This window comes from Buteo buteo, chromosome 1 (genome assembly GCF_964188355.1).
Source record: "Buteo buteo chromosome 1, bButBut1.hap1.1, whole genome shotgun sequence".
Classification (NCBI taxonomy): Eukaryota; Metazoa; Chordata; class Aves; order Accipitriformes; family Accipitridae; genus Buteo; species Buteo buteo.
In genome coordinates, this window is record NC_134171.1 from 870,754 (window position 1) to 897,126 (window position 26,373).

The following is a 26,373-nucleotide window of genomic DNA, read 5'->3' on the forward strand; positions in this document are numbered from 1 at the left end:
TGTAAGAGCAAGTACTTTTTTTCTAAAAAATAACTATTTTGAAAACTCAGTTTTCTTTATAAAATCCTTTCTGGTAACTTTCCACTTTGCAGCCTTCACAAAATCGTCACTTTTCTAAGTGACAGAGGAGGTGGGGAACTGCCACCCTGAAAAGTGTTTGGGAGCAACAAGGAATGCTAGAGATTGCTTAGGGAAGAGGGAGATTTAGGTACTCTGTTACAAGAACTGCTAAAATTAACACAGGAGCCCAAATAGAATAAAATGGGGCAGACCTGGCCTGGTCTTAAGGAAAATGTTCCCAGCAGGAAGGTCTCTTTGGCTGGTGAAAAACCTTCTGCAAGACCTTGGCTTAGTCTGGGTCTTCTGTGACGTGCTGTTATTTATTGTAGGGTTGCTCAAGGTCTGTTCTTCATCGCTGTCCTGGGGGGGCAACAAGGGTGACAGGTCCCAGGACTCTGTCCCAGTGGGTGGTATTTCCCCCAGACCGAGGAGCTTGGGTCAAGTCTTGTCCCAGATCGGTGGGGACATACTGCTGGTCCCCCTCTGCCCCCGCCTTGCCCCCCATCTCTCCCTCCCCAGGTCTACGAGACCGAGCTGGAGAACGTGGAGGACTTTGAGCATCTCTCTGACTTCTGCCACACCTTCAAGCTGTATCGTGGCCGGTCACAGGACTCGAATGATGACCCCTCGGTCGTGGGGGAGTTCAAGGTGTGATGGTCTCTCTTTCTACCTGTACCCGGGAACACACGCTGCTGGGTGGAAGGTCTTGCTGCTGAGTGGGGTGACGCCAGTTGGCTGTTTTTGGGTAGGACTTCAGCGAGAAATAAGCTATAAAAGTAGACCACTGGTCCCAGTCTGAACAACCTGCCTGTGCAGGTCTGGCTGCTGTATTCCCAGCAGCGAGTGCCTTGCGTGCTTCAAACACAGTCTAGGCTGTGCTGTCATCCTGGAGCAAAAACCCATCTGAAACTGATGCTGGATTTAAGCGATGGAGCATCTTCTTCCTCTGGGGCAGCGGTGGGAGCATGGGTGAGCACTGGTGGTCTCACCACGCTGGTGCTCAGAGCTCTCCCTTTAGAGGTGTCTGCCCAGTGCAGAGAAGCGATGCATCCTTTGCTTTTTTTTAACCTTTAGCCTATTTGCAAGAGAAGAGGGATTACAATTTTCTAGCTTTTTTTTTTTTTTTAAAAATCCTACTCTTAACCAGCACTCTCCTCCCCCAAACAATACCCAGAGACTGATTCTGCCACTTGACTGGGAGGAAATCAGCTCTCGTGAATAAAATAATTGTAAATTTTTGCATTTTCTCTCTCCTCCTCCCATCCCTCTCTCAGGAACCAGTTGCCTTGTTCAGGAACCCTCAAACTGTCCCTGAAAGTCTCAGCCTAAACCTTTTGTAGTAGGTGTAGGTGCCCCATCCCTGGAAACATTCCAGGTCAGGTTGGACGGGGCTCTGAGCAACCTGCTCAAGCTGAAGATGTCCCTGCCTGTGGCAGGGGGTTGGACTAGGTGACCTTTAAAGGTCCCCCCAACCCAGACTATGCTATGATGCTATGCAAGCATCCAGACTGTCGTTGCAAGCCTGCTCACACAAGACCCATCCGCACGTGTGGGTGTGCAAGCGCAGCTGACCACGTCTGTCCTTCACAGGGTTCGTTCAAAATTTACCCTCTCCCCGATGACCCGCGAGTCCCAGTGCCACCTCGGCAGTTCCACCAGCTGCCGGCCAGAGGACCCCAGGAGTGTCTTGTCAGGGTCTACATCATCCGGGCCTTCGACCTCCAGCCCAAGGACACCAATGGAAAGGTATCCTGCTGGGGCACGCTCTGGTGGACCTCAGTGTTGGCTCATGGGTTGGGCTCTTCCAGCAGGTCAGCCGTAATTGATGAAAATTTACGTATCGGGCTTAAAATTTAGAAACAACAGTGACAGCAAAGAGGAGGAAATTGACCCCTTCTTTCTGCCTCCATTGCAACATCTGGGAATCCCAGGAGCCAACTCTTCTTCCATCCTGAGGGATTTTTCAGTAGGGCTAGTTAAAATAGCTAAATGAGTTGGTTTTTTTTTTTTATACCTCAGTGCCAAAGGAAACAAAATTATGTCTTTCACATGACTGCTTTTTGCAAAGCTTTGCCAGCCTCGAAGAAAAATTCAGCGCAAAAAGAAAATTGTGTTGGTTCAAAAAGAAAATGTTCATTTTGTTTCACTTTGCAAAAAAACTCAGGGAAGAAATCCTTCTTAACTCTCTTTGTTCCATTGCAAAGCAGGGAAAAAGTATGGGAAATATTTTGACATGAACAAAACAAACCTGTTTTTTTAATCTGCCCTGTTTTTGAAAATGGACTTGGAATGAAGGTTTTCAATTTCTTAGAAACCCCCCATAAGAGACTCCTGTAGAAAAAAAAAAGATGGAGAAGAAAAAAATGCTTTTTTGACGCTGAAAGCCAAAACCAATCCAAGTTTGACCCACAGTCTTTCCTTCTATGCTGTGATGTCTCCTGAAGCTCGTCCCAGTCAAGGGGAGACAAAAGGAGAGCCCTGGATGCCCAGTCCCTGCTCACACTGCAGACCTTCCCCGAGCACTGCTTTTCGATCCTTCGCTTCTTAAAAAAATCTGCAGATCAAGGAAAAGTGATGAGGAACTTGGCCTGGGTGTTTTTTCCAGGGTGCATAACTAGCCAATATCTTTCCCTCTTTTTTTTGTTTTTTTTATTGGTTTGGTTTTTTTTTTTCATGCGAGCTAAGATGGTGAGACCTCAGGTACTGGACTCAAGCTGGGTGAAATCTTTTAGGTGAAGTTGTTTTTTTTCTTCTTCCCCTGGTAAAAATGCTGACTCAAGTTAATTTAACCACTTTTCAAATTTATGCTGGTTTCCCAGAATAGTTTTAGTTGTGAGAAAGAAGCTTAAAAACTTGCTAAAAATGTAAAAATATCTGATACAATTTTTAGATGCACAATGAGGCTTTATGTTAAAATATGCTTTCATTTTTTTTTTTTTTAAAGTCGTTGCACCATCTTGGAAATGAAAGGTTTTAAGCCATATTTTTTGAAACAAAATGTTTTTCCTTTGACATTTTAGTCCCCTGCATTTGTAAATCCTTTTTTGAGTAGACCTCAAACTTAAAAAATGATGACCTCCATGGAACCCCAAAATACATGACTCAGATGAGAACGGGAACGTCCTGTGGACTTCAGAGCAAGCCCAGTCCATTGAAGAAGCCATAAGTCATTTTTTTCATGCTCTTTTATTGCTTTTCCATCCCATTGGCCTCAGAAGGTCTTGGACTCTTGTCCCACACTGCTAACTGGTCCTTCGGTCATCCTCAAAAAGGAATTGCAGTGCAGGTAGCTCTTGCTGATGGTCACAGATTTGTAGCTGATGGTCAGACTGCCCTATACTTGAAAATAGGCATTAGTCAAGGGTAGTGGAAGATCCTGCTTGCTGGGACAGAGAGAGGCAGTTATTCCTTCACCATCACTATTGCTGTGCTATGACTCTTTCTTGCGTTTATTTTCCTGCTCGTCTTTAGTGTGATCCCTATGTGAAGATTTCAGTGGGAAAGAAATCCATTAATGACCAAGAAAATTACCTTCCCTGTACTCTGGAGCCTGTCTTTGGAAAGTAAGTTTTGGTTCAGTCTGGTTTCTGTGGGGTTTTTTAATGTCATATTGAGGGAATAGCGCCGGGCCAGCCAGAGCTTCCCATTCCAACCTACATTCCAGGTCAGGTTGGACGGGGCTCTCAGCAACCTGATCTAGTTGTAGATGTCCCTGCTCATTGCAGGGAGGTTGGCCTGGGCGATTGTTAGAGATCCCTTCCAACCCAAACCATCCTGTGGTTCCCTTGGCGTGCTCTCGGCTCATGTCTGACCTTGCTGAAGTGAGTCTGGCCGTGGCTCAACCACCGTCCTACCCACCATGGCTCGTGTTCATCTTCTCCCTGGGACTTTAGAGCTGTGGAGCATGGACTGGGTCTGCTCTGTCGTCAACAGAGACAACAGGGGGGTTGTTCAGACCTCAGATTCCCTTGTGGAGGCATCTGCCTCATCCCACTGAGGGCAGACAGAGTCTGGCGAAACTCTGCTTCTCATGTAGGCACTTTGGTTAAATGTCTGAAGAAAAGACATGATGAACGGAGACCTGTTTGGTTAGGCTGTGGCATGGGGCACCTCAAAATCAGATGCTCTGAAAAAGAATTATCTATAAACGCAGTATGGACTGGTTGAGTTGTTTGCCTTGTAGTAGGGCTGCAAACTTGTGATAAAAGGCAAAAGATGATGTTGTTTCCAGAAAAGGGTATTCGTCAGAGCTGGAAATACCATAGGGACCAGGCGAAGCGGTGGGAGGCAAAGGAAAACCTGGTGCTCAGCCTCCACGTGTCGATAGGACTTTGGTCTCCCAGAAGAGCTGGGATGAGACGTAGGGGGTTATGCTTCAGCACAAACAGAGGTCAAGCTCTACTCCATACGACATCCAGCTGGTTTTCTGAGGTCAGGCTGTCAATGCCGCGCCACCTTCCCAACAAAGCAAGATGGAGAGGGAGATACCCCATCTGCAAGGATGGAGGAAAAGGGAGAGGGATGGCGAGAGTGATACTGGTGAGACCTCGGAGACCACAGCGTGCATTAGACAAGCCCTTTCCTCCTCTTCTGCCAAATGGAGACGGCAGCTCTGCCTTTCCGACGGCGAATGCAAAGCGGTCGCTCCCCACCTAGCATGAGGCAGCCGGGGTCTCCGGTGGGCGAGGACCTCCTGCCCCGCCACAGAGCCCACAGCCAGACCCCGGTGAGCTCTGCTGGGCTGAGCAAGTCCCGCTTTGCGAAGCCTGGCTCCCGGCCAGAGGCCGTCTAGACAGCGTGCTGCACCTCCCACCCGGTCTTTAAAGCAAGATGTAAAACCGAGGTCCTGGCTGCTGGCGGCTATTAAACCTCCCGTTTCACGAGCTTTTCCCTGGGCGGCTGGCTGCCGTCCAGCTTTAGCTAATTACTTTCTGCTGACCCCAGTTCCTCCTGCACTCTTAATTGGTGGCATAATCACTCACTTCCCCTCCTTAAAAGCTGCTGTGGGGTGGGTGCTGACGGTGGGAATGGGCACCGGGTTTCTCCCCGGCATTGCCTGCCTTTCAGCAGCAGGTGGAGGGGTTCCTGGTAGTGCTGGGTCAGACCGGGACCGTCCTTTTCACCCAACCGTACCACCTTCCACATCGCCAACATCCACGAGCACCAGCTCGGTCTGGATCGGGGTGTTGTGTTTTGGCAGGGTCTTGGTGCTTTGTCTCTTGCCGCCCTTTATTTGAGGAGGGAGAGGAAGGTTTGCTCTTGCTTTATTTTATGTCAGTATGTGGGCTGTGGTGTAATGATGGCAGAGGAGACAGCACAGAATAAAGGTGCTTAGAACTGGAAGGAGAGGACAAGGAGGCTTTGAGGGTCAGTCTCTGACCACAAGCTTGGCCCAGGCAGGCTTGACTCCTGTTTTGGACATTTGCTCTTTGGGCTCACAGAGCAGATGGTTTTCCAAAGCTGTCATTTCTCCCCCTTTCAAATTCCATAGCAATGATGATTCCTGACTCTCACCTGCTGCTCTTTTTCCCTGGATATTGCAGAGACCACCGTCATGCCTAATTAGCAGATGGAGAAACTAAGCAGGGGCAAAGTTTGCTCGAGGATAATTCAACCAGGCAAAACCAATCCCAAGGCATGCTTGCTTAGTTGCATTTCCACATGCTAAGCCAGCACAACACAGCACCGATAGTGCTGGACCAATGTGACAAAGATGCGCAGCGGGTGTACTGCCCTTCCCGGCACTGGTGGGTTGGGATGGTGTGTGGGTCCGTTTCCCGTGGGGCTCTCGGCAGCGTGAACCTCCATCTCATGGGTATTTCTTGGCTCCCGTTGTGCAGGATGTTCGAGCTGAGCTGCACGCTGCCCCTGGAGAAGGACTTGAAGATCACACTCTACGACTACGACCTCCTGTCGAAGGATGAGAAGATTGGGGAGACCGTCATAGACCTGGAGAACCGGTTCCTATCAAAATACGGGGCGCGCTGTGGCCTCCCCCAAACCTACTGCATGTAGGTACCTCTGTGGGCTCAGGCAGCGGTGCCGAGCTGGCTATGGGGACCAGGGCGATGTCTCAGCCCGGGGGTCTGCTGTCCCACGGGGACCTGACCGGTGCTGTACTTCACCGCAGAGTTATGCCTTGAGAAAAGATTCACACCAGAGAAACCCCACATTTAAGGAACTTCTCTCAGCCCTGGCTCTCCTCCAGAAGCATGAAATGCCTCAAATAACATAAATGTCCTTGGGGAGATCCTGTTACGGCCCTGATACCTCTTGGGCACACCGTGGTGAGGACCCTCCCCATGCACAGGGCCAGCTGAAAGGTGACATGATGGGTCTGGGGGGGCTATCAGGGCACCCAGTGCTGCAAGCTGGGGCTAAATGGGCTGTGGGACATGCAGCTCCGATCCCCAGTGAACACAGAGTCAGAGCGAGCTGCACCTTCCTCAGACCAGCCATCTTCAGTGTGACGCTGCTGCTGCCCCTTGTTGAGGCTGGAAGATGTTTTATCATGTGTCGAGCCGCTGTTTTCCCTTCTGTTTGGTTTCAGCTCTGGACCCAACCAGTGGCGAGACCAGCTCCGTCCTTCCCAGCTGCTTCACCTCTTCTCCCTGCAGCACAACTACAAGGCTCCCACCTACAAGTCCGACCGGGTCATCTTCAGGGAGCAAGAGTACATCCTCTCTGAACTGGGTACGGCAATGGGGGTGCTTCAGGGTAGCAAAGAGCTTTCCTTTATCCAGAGCAAGGGGTGGACTTGGAGGTCACGAACATATCATGGTGGGGGGTTATCATGGAGGCCAGGACTGGGTGATGAGCATGTCCCCATCCTCCTCACCTTGCTCTCCAGGTTGGCTCTGCACGTTTTCCAAGCTTGGCTCTGCCCCAAAGACTGCAGGTTGCAGCTGGATCTGCACCAAACCCTGGGGTCGAACCCAGACCTGCAATCCAGCCACGTTAACTCTGGACTTGAGCGACTTTCCTTTGCTGCTTTGCAGCAAACCAAATACAGGCAGGCTGGGAGCAGCAAAGTCCATCGCAGCCCGAGAGGCTCCAGCCTGATCTTCCAGCTGCTGCTTGGGCTGGTTGGAGGAGCGGTTGTGCTTTTGCATCTCTGCGTTTTGGGGCTGGAGTCACTAGAGGGAGACAATATCATACGCACAGTGCCCAGCACATCGCACCATGGCTCATGCCTGGGGGGGCGAGGTGTGCTCCAGCTGGAAGTGCAAAATCAGCCTCTGACAGCAAGGAGAAAATATCCACCGAGTGCTGGGGAGGCATTTTCTTGTTTGCACCCCCCCCCTCCAACACTGACACCTGTAATATACTGGGCATCAACTTGTGTCTGTCTAACTGGCATCCTTGGGGCAGAAGTATGCCTTTCAGAGAAAACTCTGCTTTAAAGCATGGAAAGGGTGTTTTGGCCCAGGGAGGATGTGAAACCCTGCTGTACGTGGCCCAGGAGCTGCAGTTTGACTTTACTAAGGCCACTACAGTATTGCAGAGCCATCAAGGAGGACTTGGCCTGTGGAGGCACGAGGCAAGGCACGACCCAGGACTGATCCCTCTCCCTGCTCTTGGGAATCAAGGCACAAATTCATGGTGAGGAGGAGGAGGAGGAGTGGGGAAGCAACGGCTCCTTTGCAGCCTCTTGTTATGTGAAAGGTTTTCAGCAAGGGCTGGAAAGGTGTTAAACCGAGCGGGGTCTTCCCCCCTCTCCCAGCCCCTGCCTTTCACCTTCCTCTGCTTTAATGGCAATCAGTTCAAAAAACAGAACAAAGTCTGATGCTTGACCTCAAGGAGATCTGGAAACCAGCTGTGTTCGCAGAGCAATGTCAGATCTGAACCTGGCGGTATAAAGTGAAGCTATTAAACACGAGAGCATGGGTTTTACAAGCACTGCACCCGGACCATTATTCCATAACCCCCACATTTGTTGTTTTCTGAGAGGGGCTTTTTCTTTTTCCTGTGCATACACACACACACACACACACACACACGCACACGCACGCCAGGTTTCCACTGCTTGGGAAATAGCCCATATGTCTGAAGTTAACCACTTCAAGATATTGCCAAGAAAGGAGCTGGGATATATCACCTGAAAGTTGCAGAGCTGTAATAATATTTATGGAGCACATTTCATTTCAAAGGTCCTTGAAGGTACATGGCCTTGAAATGCTGTGGCTGAAAGGGAACTGTCTCGGGGGTGATGTCCTCCACCAGCCCCAGCATGGCATGTGGGATGGGGAGGCAGGAGCAGGCTCAGCCAAGGCCAAGTTGGCCATCCTCCATCCCTGGATGGATGGAACAGGGACCCTGAATGCTGGGACAGAGGAGGCAAAAATGTCCATTACTGATAGGTCTTGTCTGACCTATTTGTGAAGGAATTAGGGTCTCATGTGGAGCGGGTTGAGAAGGTGGAGATGGTTTCAGGTCTACTCACGGATGGCTCGGCGTTTGCTGCGGCTGTCGTGCATTAGCCTGTTTGGATGAAAGACCACAGATACCCCAGTGGGAGCAGTGAGGACCAGAGCAGCGACTAGGACAAGCCACTGAGCTGTGCTGGTGGTGTCTGCACAGCCCTCCTTTTCCTCTCATTTCTGTCTTTCACCCTGAGCCCAGCAGAGAAGAAGCGGGACCCCGTTGCGAGCTCAGTCCCGCTGTACTCCTCTCTGCCCAGCTGAGGATCCTGGATGGTTTTAAATGATGGGATTTAAACAATATCCATCACACGAGTGCTTGCAAACTGCACTGGAGCAGACCCTTTCATCTCCTCTCCCTGAAGAGCTTTGATCACACGTTAGATAAACCTCTGCTGGGGGTGGGAATGGCAGCAGAGCAGCAGCATGGGCAGGAGGGCTGCTGGGGACCCTGCCGCCCCAACTGCTCTGAGTTTAGGGGGCCTGGACCCTCGAGCAGGGTCAAAGACTGGACTCTCCCTTTTCATTGCTTCAACTTGGTCCTTGCAGTGTTTCACTTGCTGTGATTTGGGTGGGGGGGACTTGCACGAGAGTGCCCGCAGGTCCCACTGGTGGGCTTTGCCCGCAGGTCCCACCGGGTGGATTTGCCCACACGTCCCACTGGGAACGGGTTGCCCTGTGCCCAGGAGGGTTTGTGATGACAGCGGATTTGCAAACCAGGGCTGTGCTCCTCCTGCTCGCTCCTGGCTGCAGCGAGGCCGGTGGGCTCGTGCTCGCTCCGTCCGGGCGGTCAGGATCCGGCCCCGCACAGCCGTGGCATGGCGTGACGCCGCTTTTTGTCTGCTCTGTGGCAGAGGACGGGAAACCCCTTAACCCCCACCTGGGTCCAGCGGAGGAGCGTCTCGCCCTGTACGCCCTGAGGAAGCAAGGGCTGGTGCCGGAGCACGTGGAGACCAGACGTCTGTACAGCCCTCTCCAGCCAGAAATCGAGCAGGTGGGTGGTGTGACGTGTCCAAGGCAAGACCGAGAGCATCATCTCCTCTCCATCCAACGTTAACCCGGTGGCTGGCTCGCTGTGGAGCTGTGCTGGGGGTACCTGCCCCGGGAGATGGGACGTTCCCAGGGAGGGGATTCAGCTTGTGGGACAGAGCAGAGCACTGGCTATCAAACTCTGGCTCTGGCTATTAAACACAGGCTGGAGCTCAGCTCCGTGGCTGACTTGCTCAGGGTGCTTGGGAGATCAATTCCAGCCTCCTGTGTTCATTTTCATCAGCATTTGCTCACAATTTTTTTTTTTTATTATTTTTGTTGGTTTTATTTTTTTTTGGTGGGAAAGCCATTTCTAATCTGAAAATCTTAATGCAGAATTCTTCTATGATGGTAATGATACCGCAGGCTCCTTTGGCAATGCAGCAGCATGATTTCTGCAGCACGAACCCACCCTTGGAGGTGTAAAGTGTTAGTGCTGTTGCAGACTGGATGTGTTTAAGCCAAATGAAAACTAAACGGGCTTCCATCCAAAACCAATCAAAACCCAGGTATCTGTACTTGGCCTAACCCCTTTTCCTTGATTAACACATATGTGTACTTTATGCATTTGGATCAAAAAATGCTGCTTCCTGAAGAACAAAATGATTAATTATCATCTGTCATACATGTTCCAGTTGCATTGCAAAGGCAGTTTCAAGAGACCGGCTCTGCAGCTGCTGTAAATGTGCACAGCCACTGATCTGCACCGCTTCAACCTTTTCCCTTCTGTGGTTCATTTTTAACCAGACCACCGCTCCAGCGGTGGGAGAGGAGGGTTGTCGGCAGAAGTAAATGCACTGGCAACTACTCTAACATCTTTTCGTGTTAATTCACCCAGTGAAAATGATGATTAGAGGCAGGAGGTGGCTGCTATGGGTTGGCAAGTGGGTCTGTGCTGTACTTACAGGTACAGGTGTCGTGGTCTTCTTGGACCAGCCATGGAGCGATCAGGGTCTGCCCTGCACCGGTGCTTCTAACCAAGAGTATCCACGGGGGTGATGCTGGCTCCAGGGGATTAACCTGTGTGACTCAGTCGATGCTGCATTCAGGGCAGTTCCCTAAAGCATGGCTCTGACCTGCTCCAAAGCCACAGAACAGGCTGGCTCTGTCAGGCTGTTTGTAGTGAGCTAAAAGCCAGGTTGGGCTTTTAAAGTTTTCTGCTGAAATGGAAGATTTTTTTGCCAAAAAGCAAGCAAACCACAAACCCTTCTGTGATGGGCTGATTGTCAAAGGATGGCTTTTTTTTTTTTTTTTACTTTCAACCCTCGAGACTGCACAATAAAATATTTTATTGGCACCCATTGGTGTTTTACAGTAAAAGAGACCACCTAAAAACACCCCCCCTGAGATTTCAGCTGCATTTTTGCTGCTCTCTCCCTGGAAGTATTTTGTGAACAAGGAATTAGATTCCCTTCTCCTCATCCTATCCTCCACTGCCATGGTCAGAAACCCATAAACCAGCCGTCCAGCTGGTGACACCATGGAAGACAGGTGAGCTGCTTGCTTCTCCCATGGAACCTCCCACGGACCTAGTCTTTAGTCTGTGCCTATGTAAAGTCAGTCAGCCATGGAGAGTGCACCTTCAGCTTATCCACACCAACCACTTATATATTGCAAGCCATTAACATATACCCAGCTATCACTAAAATAATTTTAATATAATACTCAATGACACCTTTCCATTAAGGAAACCTTAGTTTTCAATGAAGGAGCACTTGATATTTTCTCTCTCCACTACTAGGTCTTACTGAGGAGGTGAAGGTAACCCAGTTAGGAGGCTCACCAGGCTTCATACATCTTTCTTTCCATACAGGGAAAGCTGCAGATGTGGGTGGACCTGTTTCCAAAATCTCTGGGTCAGCCTGGCCCCCCTTTCAACATTACGCCACGCAAAGCCAAGAGGTAACTTGGTTTTTATTTCTTACTCAGTGCGGTGCTGGTTCCAGCACTTTCTGTTTGTGAGGGTTAAGGAAAGGGCTTGGAGATGTCAGATGGGGAGGGATTCACCGACCCAGCTGAGAAATGTCTATGTGGGCTCATCTTCAGAGAAAGATGAGTCACGTCTCAGCTCCTTCAGCTAAATAGCTGAGTAGCACAACCAGGCTGTCTAGGTGGGCTCTGGACCAAGATTTCCACCCTCTCATGTTGCTTTTCTTCCCGGGACTGTCCAGGTTCTTCTTGCGCTGCATCATCTGGAACACCAAGGACGTCATCCTCGATGACCTCAGCATCACAGGGGAGAAGATGAGTGACATCTACGTCAAAGGGTAAGCCACCTCGCTTCTGCATCCTCCGGGTACCATAGCCCGAAGGCGCAAGAGCAGCAGTGAAGGAGTTAACGTGGCCCTTGCATGAACATTACTGTGGCAGACACGAAGCCATGCTGGGATGAAGGAACCATTCACACCTCTCCAGTTATGGATCCACCTTCTTGGCAGACACGTCTCTGCTGGGCTCATAACTGCTTCACGACGTCAAGTTTTTCTTTGCATCTCTTGGTTGCTATCATGACAATATTTACATTTAGAGAGATAAGATGTGGGGAAGCAGCCTAGCCATTGGAGAGAGGGGCACATAATCTGCATTTCCACTGCCAGCTCCTTCCCAGCTCCTCTCCCAGGACAGCCATGGGCTTGTTCCACATACATAGGTTGGCTTGTTTGCATTGCTGCTTTTTTTGGAATTCCCTTTTTTCCTTGAAACACACAAAAATGTGGCAACCAGCAGTAACTCCTCTGGCACATTCCCTTCTCTGCCTGACTCCATTTATGTTTTATCTTGTGTAAAATGGTGCAATCCCAGCCAAGGGACTTACTTATTTTGTGCGTTCTTTGGATTTATGGACAGGAAGAGGTAGGATTTTGAAACAGACTGTAAATCCCTTTTTTACAATCCCAATTTTCCTCCTGTAAATCCAGAATGCGTGCTGCTTACCTGGTATTCACATCAAGTGCATTGTTATCAGCTCCAACTAAGCTGCTCTGTGCACTTTGGGGCTCTGAAATAGTAGTGCTTGCAGGGTGTTACCGGGAAAGCGAGAGCATCCAGCGCTTGCTGATAGCCCTTGCCTGGCTTTTAGCATCCCCAATGACCAAGCAAATCTCACAGTGCTGCAAATGAGTTATAAATCTTGCTCAACTTCCTCGTCTTCCCCCGTAAGTGGCTGCATCGTTAGCATCTCTGGATAAGGCCTGAATAATCCTATTTGGAGGGGAGGCAATGGTCCTTCTTGTGCTTAAGCATCTGTCCTACAGACAGGGGACCCGGTGGGCAAAGTGGCCTTCACCGCCACGGCGTGCTGTTGCTTTGGTGGGGACCTTGCCTTCCATCCACCGCTGCCTCCTGAGCAGGGCTGGAGCCTACTTTAGGGTGAACTCAATGGATAAGGAGCTTTTACCTGTGGCTTTCCTTTGGAACATCTCACAGTGCTTCTCTGAGGAGGCTATTGCCAGTTCATTCTCCATTTTACCCATTAGACAAGGCCAGGGCTGTAATCTCAGTCTCTTGGACATTATCTTCTACATGATATGTAAATTATTGTCGAGTCAGTTAGGTGGGTAAATGAAAGAGGAGCTTTTCTGTTATGCCTGAGGCAGTTGCCATTTATTTTATTTAATTTAGTCAATTATTTATTGATAGTCTTATAATAGCATGAAGAGGTCTCAACCAAGTTTAGGTTGTGCAAGGCTGAGTTCAGAGAGACCTTCCCTTCCTAAAGACTTGTGCTGTAGGCATACAAAAGGGTGGTAGCGTGGGGAAATCATATGCATTAGGAACTGAAGATGTTTTTTTGAGTTAACAGCGCTCCCTGTCGCTGTCATAGATGGAGGATATTTTTGTATTGTTTTCATAGTCAAATTTCCAAATTAAAAGTTTTATTTTACCAAGAGGATGGACCAACGCTGAATCAGGTCACACGGGAGGTGGGAGGTTTTCACTCCTCATCTTGCAAGTTTTTTAAGACATTTCAAGGTAAAACCAGTATTGCTTTGACCCAATTGGACTAGAAGTTTCCAGAGTCCCCTTCCAACCAACCACCACTACTAAGATTTATGTACTGTTATGTGGCATCTTTAAAACTCACCTGCATGCCCTTTTGGGTTCCTAAATAAAAGGGTGGCCTGGGTCCTCCAAAATCTTACACTTGTGCTGAGCAAAGAGGGAGGTGTGCTCGTTTTGAGAACAAAGTTGCCTCTTAGATTTAAGAACCTAACTTTGCCTTTGGATATTGCATGGATTTAAAAAATACTGGGTGAATTAATGGGCTAAAAATACACCCAGTCCTGTTAAGTACAAAAACATTCTCTATAGCTCAGAAAATCTCTGACCTGCAAATTATTGGAGTCTGGAGAGGTGTGTTGGGAAGGTATCAGGATGTGTTTGCCCCAATCCCGTACTCTTACCTGGATGTCTGCTGTTGGCCCTGGTCAGAGGCAGGATACTGGGCAAGATGGACCTTTGGTTGGTCCCCATGGCCATTCCTACATTATGTTTTTAATTCTGGGGCACCGTGACTTGAATGCTTTTGATTTCTGGCATCTCCTTCCTGCAGTGGGGAGGATGCAGCAAATTCTGCAAGAAAAAAACAAAACGTGTGCTAAAGAGGCATCCAAATCGAGCCATTTATTTGTCCTTTTGTTTGCCTGCAAGGAGAGGGCGCTCACACTGCATCCTCCGAGGGGCCCTGCCAAGCTTTGAGGGATGTGGATAAATACACAGCCTTGCCATTTGCATCCTATCAGATCAAATCAAATAATCCAGCCACAGTTTAAGTATTATTAGTGTAACCTCATCACACAATTCCCACTGCCACCAAGCCCTGCTATGCGTGTAGCACATGTGCATGTGATGTGTACCGTAGGATGAACTTGAGTAGACCTCTCTTCCCTGTCTCCCACAACACATTTGGGGTGGATTATGTGCTCCTCTCAGGCACTGGAGAAGAGGGAATCATTTGTATAGCTGGGCAAAAAAGCCTTATTTTCAATTTAAGTGGAAAACAATCAAGCAAGATAATTGTTTTCATTAGAGATTCCCTCTGAATCTTCTGGCTTTCCTCCAGAAGGGCTCCAAATACACAAATGGACATGTTTTATTGTTTTGTTTTGTTTTGTTGATTGCTGAAGACTGAAAAATCTTGGACAGGGAAAGAGGGCAGAATGAAAACCCCACAGTTGCAAAACTCACAGCTGGAAAAAAGTAGTTGTTATGGAAAGTTTTCCCTTTGCCCCTGGACTGGTTGTGGAGTGACCACCGCAAACTCTTTTAGACCAGGAGGGAAACTGTGCTGCGAGGAGCTGCCTCTAGCAGGAGCGGCTGGGAACCACCCTGGCCACATCAGGGTCTGGCCACTCTGGGATTTTCCTGGGGAAGAACTTCTTGGCCATTTAGGACTTTCACATAATATGTCTCAGAAGTTGACAGAGAACAGAGGGAAAAAAATGGCCCTTTGGTCCTTTAGTGTGGTTGCCTCATCAACAGGACTGGTTTAGGGACTAACTACAAGGTCGGTTTGTTGGGGTGGCTGCAAAGGGGAGAGGAGCTCTCACCAAAGCAGGTTAGAAGCTGATGTGTGCTTATGGATGGGTGACAACTTCAAGCCAGAGCTTAAGGTGTTGTTTAGTCTTTAAAACATCCATAAAAAACAGGGGAGGGAGGAGAAGAGATTGCAGAGCTGCTCAGGCTGCTACCACCAGCACCGGTTCATCTCCCAACACTGCAGGGACTGTTGCATTCCATCTCAAGTCTCCTATGGGCTCCAGGTTACCCCTACAGATAGCAGCCACAGGGATGAGAGACACTTTATTGCCTGCTCATGGCCTCTGGGATGTTGAGCAAACTCCAAAATCCTTGGTGTGTTTCTAGTTTTTCATGCAATGTGTTTGCATTTTGCAGCTGGCTGGTTGGCCACGAGGAGAACAAGCAGAAGACAGATGTGCACTACAGGTCTATGGGAGGAGAGGGCAACTTCAACTGGAGATTCATCTTCCCCTTTGACTATCTCCCTGCTGAGCAAATGTGTTACATTGCAAAAAAGGTGAGTGTCCCTGGACAGACGTTTCTACCTTCTCATAGTAACTCTGGCGTGAAATGTGCTGCATGATCTAAGACCTGTACAATTGCAGCACAAATGGAGCTATGCAAGGCTCAGCCTTACCTTTGTGTTATTTGAAACACAAAGTTGTGGACAGGTGGGGAAATTGGTTTAAAAAATCCACATTTTGAATACAACATTTGTGGGGTCAGAATTAGAGGTGGCTTTGTATGAAGAGTCTGGAGAGACTGACCCCCCAGGAAAGACTCCTCTGGACTGGAGGCAGCTGAATATTGGGGCAGCAGCGTCAAAGTACTCTCCAGTTTCCATGGGACTTCCAAGATGCCTATTCAACAACAGGGTTATTCCAAAGATGGAGATGGCATTTCCACGGGGATGGTTGGGTATGCACCTCTGGTCTCCAGCACAGCATAGTGGGCATCGTGCTGTACAGTAACTTCACAGAAGGGCTAAAGAGGGGTGAAAGGAAGGAGCTGCCTCCAAGTGCCTGAAGGGATAAGCAGGAGGGACATGTAGGGGAACATGGGTTGGGATGTACCATTGGTGCAGAGGTGGGAAGAAAAGCTTTGGTTTGGGATTCAGGGTGAAGATGCCTTTAGTCTAATGAGAGCTGTGTACTCAGTTGGGGAGCTAAAAGTGGATGTGATTTTGGCCCCCTCATTCCTACATCTGTAGTTGGCTGTTGCTTTTAGTGTTCCTTAGATAAGTTAGTGCAATGTGATGATCAGATGTGGACTGGGAGTTGCACAGAGGGAAGAAACAGGGATGGAGTTCGGGTGCCTACATGGAAAAACACTGGTGAAAATTGGACTGGCTCTCAAGGAATGCTTTAGGGGAGGGAGACCTAGTCACTTAAATTTCCTGCTCATCACCTGGAGATTAAGAGGAGTATTGTTGGATCTGTGTGTCTGCTTTCGAGACTCGGTCTTGTTTTGTGACACCTCCCTGAAAGCTCAAACCCCTTCAGCCACCCAACCCCGAGTCTTTTTCCCTGCTCCCTGCTTTGCCGCTGTGAACTCAACGTCGGTGTTCGTTCGAATACAAAGACACCTCACTGCAGTGGGACCATCTGCATCCACAAAGCTCACCTGGGACCCCCATCCCAGCTTCTTTTGTGGGGCTGGCAAGGTCCCAGCAGAGCCTGGGCTGGAACTGGCGCTTCGTTGGGGAAGATGCTGAGTGAATTCCCCATCCCTTGAGCCAGACTATCCCCGCGAGGAGGCCTGGCTTCAAAATGAATCGCTCGATAGTTAAACTGATTGACAGAATCATAGCTGTACCCATTTCACGCTTCATGTTAAACAAATCAAAAGTACAGTGTGTACTACATTCAATTATCCCCCTTTGAAAAAGCAAAGACCCCCCTATAAACCGTTTAAGAAAATACATCCCACTGTGCTGATATTGATTCTCCTCCGACCACATGTCTGCCAACACTGTATCAGAAAATAAACAGCTTGTAAAACCTCTCTGTAAAGGAAAAAATAATGAATGAAAAGCCATGCTTTGTATTTGTGGGACACATTCCGCTCTGGCAATTTTTGATCTCGCCATGTGCTGTTTGAACTCCAGGTTCATTACTGCTGCTGTAAAAGCCCATGCACCGAACTTTAAACGCAGGCGATGGAAAGTGGAATTTAAATCAAAACGGTCAGATGGCAAATTCTGAGCTGCTAAAAGCCACCTGCACCCAGCCTTGCTGGTGTTGGCCCTCGGAGAGAGCACTGCTGGGAGAAAAGCAGCTTTCAATTTACTCTCCTTTGTTTGCTCCACTCGCCTCCTCACAGGCGGGAGCTCCCTTTGGCATTGCAGGACGGACCGCAGGAATGGGTCACCCCAAACCACATTGCAAATATTCTCCCAAAAGAGCAAGGGTGCCCCTGGGCAGTGGGGTGTCTGTGATGTTTAGTTCTGGTGTGCTCGTCTGGGGCGAGCTGGGAGCCTGCAAACCCAGGGAAAAATCAGGTGCCACATGGTGGAACTGGACCCTGAAGCCTTGGGATGGCCAGCAGTAGCCAGGATGGTTTAATCTTTGCCACGGCACTGGAAGTTTTGGGAACTTCCAAAGCTTCGAAGTGCTGGGATTGCTTGGGGTTTCAAGGCTTTAGTCTTTCCACGGGGCATCTCCAGGGAAAGCAGGAGCCTGTAAATCCTGTGAGCATCAATTGAACTTATAGATTGGAAGCGTAAGCTCTTATTCCTGCTTTTCTAAACATTTTAACAATTTCAGAATGTTTTTGCATCCATATCTTCTCTTGCTGCAGCAATGTTATAAAGATTTTGCATCTCCTTCTGATAAAGGAATTTACCCCATTCTGAATTTCAAAAAAAGCCCCACGAAAGTGGAAGTCCATCTTTGGGATGGCTCTTCTGAAAATACATAAATGCATGTTTCTTTACATCCTCTCTGAGCATTTATCCAGAATTTCCTTCTTCTGTTCTCGCTTCTTTTTGTGCCATCTTTACCTAGCAGCCATGGACAAGTCAAGCCACGTTGTCTGCATGGCCACAGCATGCTTGTAGCTTGCCGAGTCCTGCAAGAAGACAGTTTCTTAGGTTGCAAATCATGCAGTTGTTTTGGTGAAAGGGTCAATACACATTGCATGTTGGAGCGCTGTTACTTCACAGGGGGAGCTGGGGTAGAAAGGTAGATTCAGCCCCTCTGTCAGGTTTGCATGAAATTGCGTATTGACTTAAGTAGGGGAAGAACAGGCGGGTCCAGGTCCCAGATGAGTACAACGCTCTGCTGCCAAGCAGCAGAAAGAAGAGCAGATGACTGCAAGGTTTAAACTTTAGATCCCCAGGTCTCATCCTGGCAGGTCTCGACTCTTGCAGACAATGTTATCAGATGGTCATGGCACAACCAGTGTCTATCGAGAGCAATGCCGAGATAGACTAGCTGTGGATCACGTTTCACTGGGCGCCCAGTCAGAGAGGCACTCAGCTCCCACGTCTCGCAGGCGCTGTGGAGGTGGAAAATGCATGAAATTGATTTTGAAATGTTCAGCTTCAAGTGCCAGTTACAGCGGTAGCTGAATATAGCTGCCAAATCTGAATTCTAGATGTCCTCTAGGGCAGAAAAAGCTTGACACTGAATGTCTGAGCAAATGTCATCTGCATAAATGAACATTCAGGGTAGAATTTCAAGTGCATCTCAATATACAAGTTAAAAACTATTGGTGCTTGAGTGGACCTGGAAATAAACCACTAGGCTGAAGCTTCCAAAACCTGGCTGGGTTGTTCATATGCCATCTGAAAAGTGTTGCATAAAAGAAGCTCCAGGAGATGAACATAATGAGTATGGGAGCATTGTTGGCAATTTCAGATCCATGTCATGCCATGTCATTGGCAGAAACCAGACCAAGGAACATAGCTGTTGTCTTCATACTTGTTCTGTTACTAGACTTCGGTGTTAGGTGTCAACAAGAAAATGAAGTATTGATGCCAGAACACAAAATACTCTGTTTTGCAAAGACAAACAGAACCATTGGAAGAGAACCCATCCCACTACTGTAGAAGAAACTGTGAGCAACTGTCTGGTTTATTCAGTGGGAAGGTTGGGGCAGTTGTGGGGAGGCTCTTTTTCAAGGAGCTCTTACATTGAATTCGTTTCTTCCACTTTGTGCTTTCAACTAAAGGGACCCATCCAAATTTTAAGCAGATTAATTGCAACCTACCTGGGCACAAAACCACACTGACTTTGAGTTAGAGGTCTTTTGGCATCTGGCAGTGGTGGGTGCATGCTGCTCACATGGCTAGAGGTAGGTGGTCCCATAGGATAATCCCAGAATAACCCTGTGGCTGTGAGATATTGGTGATGCTTGCACATCTCTCTCTGAATAATTGAGACCCTGTTTCTGCAAGGGGAAGCTGAAGTCTCCAAGTTTGCTGGCTGTGGCATTGAATATAACAACAAACCTGACATTTGGAAGGTTTTTTTCTATAACTGATCAGCTGGTGGCATCCCAGAAATCATACTAGAGAGAGGTCTTCAGGAGCGATATGAGAAAGAGGGAGGTTTGGTGTCTTAAACCCACCTAGAGAGAAAAGTGCAAAGGCATTTGAGAAAAAAGCAGGGAAGAAGGGGCTGTAACTCACAGCTTGTTTTGTTCTATTGCTGAGTGGAGCCGAGAATAAATTCCTCCCTCCCTGGCGCTGAGGCTTTCCCAGCTCCATCTGGTTTCATCGATTCTGGTTACTTTGTCTGCAAATTCACTGTAGTGTCCTGACATCTTCTTGGTACTGACAGCTCCGACCTGCAACAGTCCAGACCCTCACCTGGGGCGGATCAGCCGGTGCATTTTTCCGCGCCCAGCAGATTCGCACCAGCTGGGAACGAGGAGCCGGTGCCAGCGGTGGGGCATGCGGGGACGTCCCTGTTGCAATTGATTTTGCATGGGGGGGGCTCACGCTGTGCAGTGGTGGCTCGTAACGCTATGCTCTAAATCACCTGAGAGCTCATGGGCAGCCTGGGCTCGGTGTAGTTGTCAGACAGGGGGAGAATTTACCCTGCAGGAAGTGTGCAGCCTCTCTGTTGTTTAATTTTTATAAAAAAAATACGCAGGCATGTAAGGTTTCTGCAACCGTGTCCCTGTTTCATCCCCTTGTTCTGTTACATTTGTCGCTGAATCTCCAGGGTGTACCAAGAAATCTCTGTGCTCTGTCTGGTTTTGGTTTGAAATTTTGAGTTTGAAGCACTGATTTTTGTTAAAAAAACAGTTACTATTTTATTAGATTGAAATTTTGATTCCTCTTTGGTGCCAGAAAGCGAAAAAAAAAGGCTACTGCCTTTTAATTTTGGACTTTTTCCTCTCCTGTTTCCTGTCCTTTATTGTGTCCTTCCCTGTTTTTCTTGGTGACATCAGAAAGCAAAGCAAAACACAAAGTGTTCCTTTTCCTTCCACATTTAGCCAAAATGCAACATTTTGAAGGGGCTCCAAGTACATATTTTTTTCAGAGGAAGGCAGAGTTAGACAAGGCAGTCATATATTATGTATTTTAATGGGACTGCAACAAGCAGATATGACAACACAACAGTCTTCTGTAATAGGACAGGGGCAGCAGGCATGACCTGGGATGCCCTGGCAGCCTCTCTGATATTCAGACAAGAGTCACTGTTGGGAATTTTCCTTTCCAATGGATGTATGGAGAGGGATGAGCAAGGCATGGCTGTGTTGAGAACTGAAGGTCCAACAGTGTTCTTCACAAACTGGCTAGGACCGGGCCCCCAAGTCTTGGAGCTCCCTAAATGGCAGCGGGATGGCCCCATGTCCCTGGAAAAGCCTGATAAACTCTGCCAGAAGGAAAGCATGGGAGGCTGAGAAAATAGCATTGCAGCAAGTGATTCCAGGGACCGAAATGAGAGTATGTGCCCCAAGGCAAATATGACTCACACTTATGGTGTGGTGACGCCTGGAGTGTTCCTCCAGGTATTGGCAAGGCTATGCCTGAATGTGCAGCAGATGCTGTACGCTTGGGATTTTGCTCAGCTGCCATCCTGATCAGGGGAGGATGCAGAAAACCAAGTGCCACGAGACCTGCGATGCAATTGTCGGAGCTGGCAACAGCAGGGAGATCCAAGAGGCGAGTCAGTCCGGTAAAAGTGCAATAATGAGCGCTCTCAGCTGTCTGCTTGTTACGAATGCATGAAGCGTCCCAATGGGATGAGGTTCAGAGAAGCAGTTTCTCAGCACCTTGAAGGATGGCCCTGCAGGACAGCTCATCCTGGTGCCTGCAGGAAAAGCGGCTCTTCTTGCCTGACCTCCGAGGGGGGTCTCCTGCGTGGCTGGGGCTCCCCCGTTGCTGTGGGATGAGGGACCTGATGCTCTCCCACATGTACGTGCTGAAACGGGTCAGGCTTGCTTGGGTGCGAACATGCTGGGGCTTCACTGCCTCCCTGAAAAAGCGGGGTTGCTCCTTACTTTGTATTCCTTAGCACATAAGCAACCCAGAAGAAATGCAGCCCTGTCAACACTTTCCTAGTGATATGAGCTTATTTTTTTTCTGCCTCCCCTGCTGCATTATTCATGACCGTAAAATATTCACCAGCCTCCCCTCTCCCCCCCACACTGCAAAACAAACCCCCAAACAATAATTCAAGCCCCCTTCCTTCCCATGTCTTGCAAAAGGCTAGGAAATAAATTTCTTGCCGCGGGTTGTTTTTATAGTGAACTTTCGTAGCTAGATTTAATCATGGAGGCAAATTTCACACTGACTTGAAATGGACCCATAAACTTCGCTCAGCATCAAATTCCTCCTTCCCCAGCCTGCCCTTCCAGCTCTGCTCCGCCGTGTCCCCAGCTTCACGGGGCTCTGAGGAGGAAAGCTTCGCCACCAGCCAAACCACATTTACAGTGTTTTTCCACAAGAAAGGCCAAAGCTGTACAGATCGTGCTAGCGTCGTACGCGCTCTGCATTGCCACCCGGAAAGGGTCGAATCCTGCCTGAGTCATCCTTCATCAGGCAGGGAGTCCCTGGAAAGCCAGGGCATTGCTCTCAGGGGTAGAAGTGGTGCTGGGGAGGCAGGAGGATGCAGCGAGCATCCACTTGGCCAGGGTATGGGGTTTGCTGGCTTTGGGCATGGGCAAGTCCTTGGGCATTGCAATGGGGAGGAGGGCAGGTGGAACCCCAAAGTCCTGTATGTTTGCCGGCAATTGCGTGGTCAGTCCGGGGGGACGCTTATCCAGGTAATGTTGTATTATGTGGGAGATGACCATAAGGCACTGCAGCACCGGGTCCAAGGGGCTCTCCTCCTGTCCCAGGACAGCTTGGCCAGCACCGCAGATGGGGAAGGAACCCACCAAGAGAAGGGGGATTGCTGCAGCAGCTCGGAGACCGGGGCAGTAATTTGGGTCTCACAACGGCCTGCTCCTTTTCCCAGCTCCTCCTCTTTCCCCATCAGGGCACCCATGGGACTGGGTCTTCCAGCAGGCAGTACCTTTGCCAGAGAGCAGAGCTGCCATCCCCACACCTCCCTTTCGGAGGGGCTGCTCAGGTGCGAAGTTTTGCTCACGTTCAACTTCAGGTGGATGGGACGGTGCAAAGAGAAGGTCCGACACGTGCTTGGAGAGGTGCTTCAACCCTGGCAGCAGCACAGCAATGCTCCCGGAGCATGAACACGTCTGATGAATGCAGATGTGGTGAAATCTGCTTCTGAGCCAGGGACGTTAGTTATCCCCGGAGAGGAAGAGGCACCTGTAGGACATATTTCATCCTCTTCCAAGCTGAGCATAGATGGGGATGCCTGAATTGCCCCAGCAAGGGGCAATTAGAAGGAGCCTGTGGTGTCTGTCTGTGGCGCACACCATGGGAGATGGGCCTTCCTCCATCTCGCAGACCCCAGATGAACCTTTCCAACCCACGGGGAGGTCGTCTGGCCGCCGCCTTCTTCAGGCATGGGTACGTGGTTCCCGGAGGCTTTCTTCTCTGGATGACTAACAACCCTTCTGCAGTGCAGGACCCAACCAATATATGGGAAAGGGAAGAATCCCCATAAGCTCTTTCCCTTTTTAGCAGTTTTAATTTAAAATGACTTATTAGCTGGGAAAACATCCCCCCCGCCTTGGATAAACATACATTTTAATACATTGCAATGAGCAGAGGGGCAGAGATGGAAGTTTCCATTGACTTTATTTTATTTTTCTAGATTATAAAATATTTAAAATGCATAAATAAAATGCTCCATTGCAAAAATGCTGGCATGTTTTTCCAAAGCAAGGCGGGGAACGGAGCTAAATTGAAATATAACCGTCCAGGGTGATCTCTTAAAGTGAAACCAGTTTCAATGGGATTTAAGTGCCCACAGTCTCCCTGCTTGAATATTTATGTTCTTATGGAGTGTGACACATTCTTTTTTTTCCTCCTTTTTTTTAATATTGCACGATATAATGAATCAGAGTCTTGTAGCCACCACAGTGAATTTATGGTGCTACGTATGTGTCATGAATAATGCTGAAGTTTCCTGGTTTTAATTAAATCTGTTCCGTTTATGATACTGCCATGTTGCAAGAGTGCGGCAGGAGGCATTGCCCACAGGACACACCTCTGAGCCTGTGCTGTCAGTAGACACCGGTCGTGACTCTGCCTCCTCTTTGCAAGCCTTGGCTGGAGCCAGAAATAACAAGACCTCGGGATTTTGTGCGTCTCTGTCTCTCTCCTTCTGTTCTAACACTTCTTAGTCCTAACTCTCAGGCATCTTGTGGCATCCCAAAAGTGGTATTAGATCCCTGTTGGGAAATATTACTGGTTGCAACCACATAAATAGCAAATTTTGTGGCATGGGCACATATCCACCATATATTATAATGATGTGACCGCAAGCTCATTGTCACAGTAATGGGATTCAAACCCTCCTTGTTACAGAAGTCTAATTTAAGTGTTCCCCCTTACTGGCTTTTTGGGGAGCGTTGGTCTGACTATCCAGAAGGCAGACCATCTGCCTTGCTGTTGACCTATCCACTGTAGTAACTGGGCCACTGCAGTTGCAGACTTCTCATGGGCGAGTGTTCTGTAAATCATCTCCTCTGCAGATAGCAGAAATTGCTGCCTCGTCCTATTGCTGAGCTCCCACATGGATGCTGTCTCCCAGGCAGTGTCTATTCCTTATTCCTGTGGCCAGGTTGCAGAACTGATGGATGATGGCTCCTGCACTCTACAAGGGCTTGGTAAATGATGATAATTGCAAGGGATGCTCACGGCATAATTTTTATTCCAGGTGCTTTGCAAATAGGCTTCTGGGACCGCTGCAAAACCTTTCCACAGGTTGTCACAGCAGCTGTAGTGGCAGGGAATAGACAAAAAATTGCCCATCTAATAGAAATGAGAAGGGCATATAGACAGTGACAGATCTCGCGTTATAAGGGTGGAAATCAGGTGTCACAGTGCCACTGCTTGATTGGTTTACAGGGAGCCAGGCTTTGGTCATCACTGCTCGCTGGTGCTCTGAATCTCTCCTTTCTTGAACTTCAATGTACTAATAAATATGGCAAGCATGTATGCAGCTTGGCAGCAGCCCAGTGTAATATTAGCAGCAGTTTTACTGGGATACCACGTCCAACTCTAGCATTTACCTATCCTGAGAATGAAAACCTGGGAGATGTGCAGAAAAGATGAACAAAGTCATCTGAGAACTGAGGAACCCACCACACAGTGAGCTGCTATGAAAGCACCAGTCTCTTTCTTTACAAAATTCATGTTTAGTAAGTAAACTTGGGAGTCACAGGTTACCTACAGGTGGTAGAGGTGTTTGCTGGTCTCGAATTAACAAACTGCTTACGATAGACCTGGCAGCAGATCAGAGCATGGTGGATCCAGACTTGTGCAGGGGTCTGGCTGCTGGCGGAGCTGGGGTGAGAGGTGGGCAGAAGGGGAAGCAATGTATTTGAATTGCCTACCATAAGTGCTAATTTAAGTGTTTTTCCTGTATTTTTCCATTAATTAAGAGGAAGGTGAAGTTTGGCAGCACTGGCGCTCAACACTTGTTGCTCTCTTCACCTTGGAGAGTCACCCTCATCTACATCATGTGAATATGATGCTGTCACTCCAAAAGATCCTATTTGCAAGCTCACGGTGCCTGTTTGCTAAAATAGTGTCACTAAATTAAGGCACAAATAGATGCCAACTCACCTTCTGGAAGCATCTTGGGTTTTCCAGTGAGCATCCTTGTCCAAGAACTGGCCAGAGCCAGTGCTGTCCTCCTGTGGCTCTGGCCCTGCAGAACTGGAGCAGGGCACACCAAGAGCTTTATGTTACAGGACTTCCACTCCTGGGAGATGAGAGTAGCCAGGCTCTGCCCACTTCCACTAACGAGCCTTTGATTTTTCCTTGGTTTCTTTTCCGGTGTGATTTTAGGAGCACTTCTGGAGCTTGGACAAGACAGAAAACAAGATTCCACCACAACTTATCTTCCAGATCTGGGACAATGACAAGTTCTCTTTTGATGACTACCTGGGTAAGTGGGGAGAGGTTTTTAGCTCCATCCCTGCTGATGCAGACAAGGAGGAAAAAATTATTGAATCCTTTCGGGATACGAAGAAAGTGTAACAAGACCAGTTTAAGCCACTGAACAGGATTCAGTGTCAGCATAAGCTCAGGACTGATGATAAGTGGTTTGTATTAGGCAGATTTCCAGTCTCAGCCTGCAGCAGCCTGTTCCTGGGCTGACATAATGTTGAGAGCATCATCAAGTCCAACAGAGCCACCACCTTCCAGGAAGGCCCCAATTCCCCGTGACTCATCTGAGTCTGTGCTGGAATGTGCTCGTCAGGGCTAACTGTGTGTTTGAGCTGAGAGCACCAGGCAGGATCACTGACCTGCCTTGCCTTACCTGGGATGTTTAGACAGGAACACAGCTCAGTCCAACACTTGTCTTTTTCAGTGCTAGCCTCATTTATCATCCTCAGAAATCTAAGTTTAGGTCAAGAAAAAAATAAAACAAAAAATTCTGACAGGAATGATAGCAGAGCCATACAGCAGATCATCTGCAGAAGCTGGAGGCTCCAGCATTATGGGGTTTTTTTTGGTTGGATCTTGTTTGACCTTTCTTTTTGCCACTAAAAAAAATTCAAATATCAAAAGATTCACTGAGGAAGTATGTGATCAAGATCCTTTTAAATCCTGTCTTTGATTAATTACCTAGGCTGAGTGCCAAAATAACTTCTCCAAGGTGTGTCTTCCAGCTCTGGCTCTGTACCTCAGGAGCTCTTGACTGCCAACATTAATTCTCTGCAAATTCCATCAAATAGAAGTGGTCTTTGGCTTTTGTAAAGCACTTTTCATCAATGGACTTCAAAAGTGTTTCACAGCAAACCT

General features: G+C 48.5%; 1 protein-coding gene across 9 annotated transcripts in view; it reads left to right on the forward strand.

The window, feature by feature from the left end:
* Window positions 1-26,373, forward strand: part of DYSF (dysferlin) — a 105,773-nt gene that overhangs the window by 68,158 nt on the left and 11,242 nt on the right. For all 9 annotated transcript variants that reach the window (XM_075041224.1, XM_075041655.1, XM_075041491.1 and 6 more), the window contains 10 exons: window positions 580-708; window positions 1,651-1,806; window positions 3,532-3,623; window positions 5,901-6,071; window positions 6,611-6,753; window positions 9,335-9,474; window positions 11,323-11,411; window positions 11,681-11,776; window positions 15,405-15,546; window positions 25,414-25,513. In XM_075041224.1, the coding sequence (XP_074897325.1) occupies window positions 580-708; window positions 1,651-1,806; window positions 3,532-3,623; window positions 5,901-6,071; window positions 6,611-6,753; window positions 9,335-9,474; window positions 11,323-11,411; window positions 11,681-11,776; window positions 15,405-15,546; window positions 25,414-25,513 (1,258 nt within the window). The remainder of the gene's footprint in view (window positions 1-579; window positions 709-1,650; window positions 1,807-3,531; window positions 3,624-5,900; window positions 6,072-6,610; window positions 6,754-9,334; window positions 9,475-11,322; window positions 11,412-11,680; window positions 11,777-15,404; window positions 15,547-25,413; window positions 25,514-26,373) is intronic.